The sequence below is a fragment of the Geotrypetes seraphini genome, chromosome 2 (assembly GCF_902459505.1).
Source record: "Geotrypetes seraphini chromosome 2, aGeoSer1.1, whole genome shotgun sequence".
NCBI classification, from domain to species: Eukaryota; Metazoa; Chordata; class Amphibia; order Gymnophiona; family Dermophiidae; genus Geotrypetes; species Geotrypetes seraphini.
Window position 1 is genome coordinate 211,907,302 of NC_047085.1, and position 7,456 is coordinate 211,914,757.

Consider the following 7,456-nt stretch of genomic DNA (forward strand, 5'->3'; position numbering starts at 1 on the left):
TTGAAAAAGAAACACTCTTTTCACCAAGAGGAAAAACGGTTTAAAAAGTTTGCCTATGTTTTAATGTTCAATAGTCTTTATTGAGCTTTAAAAATAAAATATACATAACAAAAATCTTACAAAGAATATCATCTCAACTCAGTTGCCTATGTTTTTAATGGGGTTTTTTTTGTTTTGCTTAGGACACCCTCCCTCCCTTCTCTCTTGGAATAGTTTAAAGAATGACATGATTTAATTTCAAAATATTCCTACACAATGGGCTCGTTTTACGAAGCCACTTTAGCGGTTTAACGCGCGTAATAGCACAAGCTAATTTGCCAGCCGCTACCGCTTCCTCTTGAGCAGGCGGTAGTTTTTCGGCTAGCGCGGGGATTAGCGCGCGCTAAAAAGTTGCGTGCAACAAAGCCGCTAACGCGGCTTCGTAAAAGGAGCCCAATGCTATGAAAACCTTGCCCTCGCCTGTTGTACAGAAAGGCTAAAAAGACAGCAGTCCCTGTGCGGGTTGTGAGCACTAATTGCATTTCTTGGAATTACGGCACCTAATGGGATCTCTTCAGCCCGGATTATGGAAGTGTTTCTTTTTTTCTGTATCAACGGGTGAAATTATTACAAAGCGACAAAAAAAACCAGGAAGAGTCACTGTCATTTCAGGGACCACAGAGGTCACCGAGCCAACCTGGCATCAGCCCCGCGGGAGTCGGCAGAGTATTTTTGGTTGAATTCTGTCACTGCTGATTTTCAGAAGAGACAAAAGGCTCCAGCAACCTGTTTCCTTTATGTACATTTTATTGGGGGACATTTTTACAGCAAAATATTTTGAGAAGATGCAAAGTATATATAAGTGCAAATATAATCTCTTTTAGTATATAGTGTGTGATTATAGGCACATTTCAATTAAACTATTACAATAGTGTAGTCAAGAACAACTTTGTATAAAAAAATAAAGTTGCTTTGTGGAAACAGTGAAGAACTTTTTTAATACAATACACACGTCATTTCTAGCTAACATTGTAAAATAACTTTTGGTACTGACCTTCAGAAATTTGGGGGGAAATACTGCTCTCCGTTTACACTGGAAAGAAATAGTTTCTTTTATCCTTCACTATTCATTTTTGTTCGAATTACTTCTTCACAAAACAGTTTTACATAAATAAATTGTTCATATCAATTGACGGCACCAGTCCAAATTTCCCTACGCCCTTCCCCCCCCAATTGTTTTCGATGCACCCTGCCTTGGGCTTTTTGGCGAGGACAGGTAAATACCTAAATAAATGAAAGAAAAAGAAAATGTCTTCAGAAAAAAAAAGGTCTTTAAGAAGATTTTAAAAACCCACAGGAGTCTTTTTCTGCAAGAATATGCACTTAGCCTCCACCCCAAATTCTTTGAAAAGGCCGGTGACCCGTTCAGATCAATGCATCTATCCTTTGAGAAAGGTGGAAAATTAGGCTGTGTGCATCTCTGCAAGGACATTTGTGCACCGCTTGTTGCTTGCAAAGAGAGCACCTAGGGCTGCATTGCCTCCAGGCAGTCCTCCCAAGATCACTCCCTTTCAATATTTTTCCAGGGCCACACTTTCACATAACGCAGGGTTTGACGTCTTGACACACGCTTTGATGGTGGTGGTGGTGGTGATAGTAAGATCCACTGGCGGAAGGGTGAAAAGAAGAAATGCCGTTAAAATTGAGAACAAAATCTTTCCGGTCGCACACCGGGGAGGAGTGATGCTGATAGCGCGGCAATCCCACTGAAAGAGAGAAGAAGAGATGGAGAAGCTTTTCTGAGAGGGAAAGACACAGACACAGGAACAATATGCATTACTAGCCTGCCTCGAGGGCTTCTAATGTACAGGAACTCAACGGGCTTATCTGCTAAGGAAATAAAAGATCGGCTCTTTATATAGGGGATAGTCGTAAATTCAGGAATGGAGAGAGAAACACACACACAGCCAGGGAAGTAAACAATTGTATTTTCCTCTTGAGTAACAGTTCTAAATTTGTGATATCCAAGCTTTAAACCCAGCCTTTCATATTACTTAAAAGGTATTTCATAAATATTGACATATTAAATACAAAATGTGTAAATCAGTTCTATTATTACACAGGAGACATGACTGTCTCTGCCTCTCTGTTGTAATTTTGCAATCTGCCGAATATTTAAGGGGGGGGGGAACTAACACCGTTTCTGGTCTGTGCAGTGTACAGTTGGCCTAAGTATTTCTGAATTTTCCTGTTTAGTGGTTGTGAAGGAAGAAACCCTTCAGGGAGTCCATATGATTAGTTAAAGGGGAAACAAAACCCCAAGTAGTAACCAGAATTATAGGGCTCCTTTTACGAAGGTGCGCTAGGGCCTTAGCACGCGGAATCGTGCGCACAAATTGCCACGCGCGCTCGCCGCTACCGCCTCCTTTTGAGCAGGCGGTAGACTTTTGGCTAGTGCGCGCTTCTAGCACGCGCTAATCCGATGCGTGCGCTAAAAACGCTAGTACACCTTCATAAAATAATAATAATAATAACTTTATTTTTTTCTATACCGCCAGGAGCCCATAGGCACAAATCTATGTCTTGATGAAAAATCACCTGTGAAAAAAGTCATATTTCACTATTTCCCATTTGGGGTTTCTCTCTTTCTAAATGTGTATATATAAAGTTCTTAACCCGAAGGGCTGGGATGTAGTTGTAAAGATTGCCAGATTGGCAGTTTTGAAGGTCGCCCAGTGCAGCCCTTCGCTTTTCCCCTCGCTAGTGTCCTCAGCGGTAAGTTCTGCAGTAAACTCTTGTCTGGCTGCTTTCTGCTCTGTCTTTCCGCATTCCTCTTTACAAGGAACGAGGTCAGCTTTATCGTGGTCCGATTTAACCAGTCTGCACGGTTTAATAATTTGTGAGATAGTAATCGCCAGGCTACAAAAGGGGAAATAAATCTAATCTTTTAGTTTTTATTTTAGTTTTACAGTTTAGCCCAGGAGTAAAGTCATTTTTCCGTTAACCACTGGCACCTAGAATATAACATTTCTTAAACAATAAAGTTTGCATATAGCTAAGTAGGCATTACATGAAAGAAGCAGAAATTTCCATCAAGAAAAATGTTTCCCATCCATTTCTCCGCCGTTTAGATCTCTTCCTCTCATACACACACACACACACACACACACACACACATATATGAGGGGGTGCTGGAAAGTTCTGAGCCCAACCAAGAAGAGAATGACGTGGGTATGGTTCAATCAATGATCTGATACAATGTAAAAAAAAACAAACCAAACAAACAACCCCCAAAACCAGAATTTCGTTTCTACAAATTGGCACTTAACGAAATAAGATAACACTCTTTTCAGCTAAAGTGGCACAATAACGCTCAGAATTTTAGGAAGTTGGTTGAGCTGAAAACTTTCAAAGAAGTGAGGATTTCAGGTAAACTTTATCTGTCACAGAAGAGTTAGACACACAGAGACACAGACGGCATGATAGACTATACACACTAAAACAGACACGAATAATAGCTAATAAACATCTCTATATTAAATCCACTGTGGAACGCAGAGACAATCCTGGCAGCAGCTGGCAAACAGCATACACATCTGGCCATTTACTATGTATGTACATGTAACGGATGAGCTGTGGTTTTAGTCACACCGAGAGGAGACAGGAACTACATATGTTCTCTTTTTCTTTTGTGATATAGAGACAAGTCAAAACAGATAAGGGAAGACTTCATTAGCGCTCACAATGCCACGCGTTTATCATCTCTATAAATCTACTCTCTGTTTACAATCTGTCATCTCATTTTATTGTCAGATATGTGGAAAAGCTACCTCCTCTCTATCCCTGGAGAGGGGAATAGAGGTATAGAGAACGCAAGCCACAGAGTCCCCGTGGTCTAATTCACAGTTAAAGGTTTTGCATTAACTGTTGCAAAGCACAGATATATGTCCGGGTGATATTTACTGAGCTTGGGTGAAATACAGTAAAGTCTAATCTACATCTTGCTGATGGCTTATTTGTGTATTACTTGCGGGAGATCCCAACACCGGCTATTTTCTCTCGGGTGTGCCACCATTATTTGTGGCTGCGCCCTCATAGTAACCAGGCTAAGGGGCGCAAAACGCTAATCCACCTGTAATTACCAGCTTATTTACTAACCATATCCTGACAATGTGCCCGTAATAAGCTTTTTACAGTCCGTTACAATTCTGTAAGGGGGAGTGCAGGGATCTCAGCCTGTTGAATACAATAAGTAGAAGATAATTCCCACTATCGGATCTATTTTTTAATCTAATTATCGACATTATCGGTGATCCTATTAATTATATTATTTAAAAAAAGTAAAACGGGTTGAGATCAGTCTGAGAGTCTTGCTAGTTATTTTCATTTGGGTTATTTTGTGTGTGGGGGGGGAGCAGAAATTAAAAATTAGCCTATAATTATTTTGAAGCGTCTGGTCTTTATTTTCCGGCTAGAGTTTGTTTCTTGGGACTAAAGAGTTTGGCTTGGTTTTGTGCATTTGTATTAAAAAAAAAAAACCTGAGACCAGATAGAAACAGGTAAAGTGTTCCTGAACTGGACTTCCTAAAATGTTCCACCGGTTAGAACAATTCAATACGTAAATAAAATAGACCATGTTGAAGTGCGCGCTGCAGGAGGGGGCCTGCTTTAAAAGCATATATTGCCGGATTATCTGATTATGTAAAATTACATTCCTTGACATGGTCTTAAACATGATTGACGTCCCTTCAAAGAGAAATAAAGAGCAGATAGACGTCTGTATGTGTTACTTGTTGAAATTCCCATAAAACTGAACAAGACCTCTGCTCTCATGTAGGTTAAGTCAGCCTAAAATCCTCTTCGGTGTGGTCCAGACCAGACTGTCTTTGTTTAGTTAACCTCCACGACCCATGTTTAAAAAGGGCTATTTGCAGATTTCAACGCTAAGGATCCCAAGATCCTAGGCTCCATATCAAATCCTATTTTCGTCATGAGCCACATATGATTTTTTTTAGCCAATTTCACGGGATGCACCATAAGGAGTTTTTGTGCGTCTTCTTATCTTATTTAATCTTTCTTGCATCGATCGATGTTAGCGGTTTTTGAAGCCTGTACAATTCAGGACCTTTCAATATATCCTTAAAAAAAAAAAATCATCTAGCTATAAAGGAATTATGTAACAGACAGACCTTAAATTTCCAGCATAGCTATTGTTCTTTTTTTCCCAGTCACGTAAACATTCACATTGTTTTCAAAATACGCGAAGAGCTGTCAGAGGTCTTTACAAGGATACTGTCTGTTGGAAACGTAATTTTCTGGCAGTACTCCCCTGCACACATCCAGATGTTGCATTTCAGCAGTTTTTCCCTTGTGTGTCTGTGTGGTTTTATATTTTTTGTTTTGTTTGTTTTATTTTAATTCCCATAGATAAAAATATCCTTCCTGACTTTTTCTCTACTTATTAAAGTATCTTTCTTTTCTTGTTTTTTTTTAAGAAACACAGGACAAGGAATAATAAGATTAGTTGAATTCATTTGGTTTCACTGCCTTTAAAAACTCCTATGGGGACAACCTCAGTTTTGGTGCGGCTATTGCACAGATTTTGGGTTTTTTTTTTCATATTGATTCATGATATGTACTGTATGTTTGCTTGTCCAGCTGACTAACCAAAATACAATTGGGATGTTCGTATTTGTAAGCTATGACTCGCATTAATATTTCATGCGGTATTTGGGTTTGCGAAAGGTATTTATCTATAGTATTGTAATATTATATGCTTGTGCAGTGTAATAGGTGAGGAAGGGAGGGAGAAAAGGATGGGTAATGTATTAATTTTGTGTATTTTATAATGCTCATGTTTAATATATTTCTATTGCGCTGTCAAAATTTGAAAATCAATAAAGAATTTATTGTTCAATATTTTTATTGTTTTATAGTAGTAAACAATAAGAAAAGTTATACAACAACTTTAACATAGGTATGACGAGTAACACAGGCATAACAATAGGTTATTGCATGCGGTATTTGGGTTTGCTAAAGGTATTTATCTATAATATTGTAATCATATATGCATGTGCAGTGTAATAGGTGAGGAAGGGAGTGAGAAAAGGATGGGTAATGTATTAATTTGTGTATTTTATAATGCTCACGTTTAATATATTTGTGTGGCGCTGTCAAAATTTTGAAAACCAATAACGCATTTCTATCATCATCATATTGCATGCCATATGCGGAATTACCTGCCATGTCGTCCCGGGCGCTTTGGTGCAGGTAGGGCTGGTCCAGGGAGTAGGCGGGCATGGCCGAATGGATCCCCGTCGAGGCGCCGTTGCCGGCGGCCAGCCCCTGCGGCTTCAGGTAGGCAGAGGCGCCCGGCGACGTCCAGGGCGCCGACGGGCTGGCGTAGGGCGAGTGGCCCTCCAGGGCGCTGCCCAGGGCGGGGGACGAGGGCACCGGGCTGCTGCTGCTGTCGTGGCCGTAGTCGCCGCTCGACGACACGGGGCAGCTGGCCATGTAGGCGGAGCCGGGGTCGGGCGACACGCGCGGCACGTGGTGGCCGCCGCTCAGCGCCTCGTAGCCGCCGGCCATGGCGTCCAGGCCGTAGGCGCCGGCGTGGCAGGCGAGCGAGGCGGGCGACGCCTGGAAGTCGAACCCTTGCGGCAGGACGGAGGCGCCGAAGCCGAGGCCGCCCATCACGCGGTAGACGGGCTTGAGCGCTTGACACTTCCGCCTGAAGCCCCGGGGCCGGCGCCGGAAAGAGCCCTCCTCGAACATGAACTCGCTGGCCGGGTCGAGGGTCCAGTAGTGGCCTTTGCCCGGCCGGCCCAGCCCCTTGGGCAGCTTGATGAAGCACTCGTTGAGGGACAGGTTGTGGCGCACCGAGTTCTTCCAGCCCTGGTAGGCGCCCCGGAAGAAGGGGAAGCGCGCCTGCAGGAACTGGTAGATCTCGCTGAGGGTCAGCCTCTTGGCCGGGGCGCTCTGGATGGCCATCACGATCAGGGCGATGTAGGAGTAGGGAGGCTTCTCGGGCCGCCGGAGCCCCGAGCCGCTCTTCTTCAGCTTGGAGGGGGCCGGGGGGTCCGGGGTGCGGGGGCCGGGGGGCTCCGGGTGCTCCGCGCTCATCTCGGCGGAGAGGAGAAGCTGCTCCCCCCCCCACCCTCGGGGAGCAAAGTGCGGCTAAAGGGACTCCCTGGCGCTGCCGAGGCTAAAGAGGACCCATTCCCGGTCCTGTCTCCCACCCCCCCTCCCCTCCCCCACTCCGCTCCGCGTCCCGAGCTGTCCCGCACGGCGCCGATGCCGGTGCACGACCCAAGAGCGGCGGCGGCTGAGCCGAGAGTGGAGGATCGTTGGTGGGTTTTTGGTTGGGTTTTTTTTTTTTTTTTGGGTTGTTGTTGTTGGGAATTTCTCTCTCTCTCTCACCCCTCCTCCTCCCCCCACAGCTTGGACTAACACTGAATCGCTTGCCAGAGCTCGGTTT

The 7,456-nt window shown here is 43.8% G+C and overlaps 1 protein-coding gene across 1 annotated transcript; it reads right to left on the reverse strand.

The window, feature by feature from the left end:
- Window positions 1–213: 213 nt before the first annotated feature.
- On the reverse strand, window positions 214–7,231 carry FOXF2 (forkhead box F2). Its single transcript, XM_033933713.1, has 2 exons — window positions 6,219–7,231; window positions 214–1,745 (listed from the first exon to the last, which is right to left on the reverse strand). Exons 1-2 carry the CDS (start codon window positions 7,099–7,101, stop codon window positions 1,576–1,578), a joined length of 1,053 nt encoding a protein of 350 aa, XP_033789604.1. The 5' UTR covers window positions 7,102–7,231; the 3' UTR covers window positions 214–1,575.
- Between the last annotated feature and the right edge of the window lie 225 nt (window positions 7,232–7,456).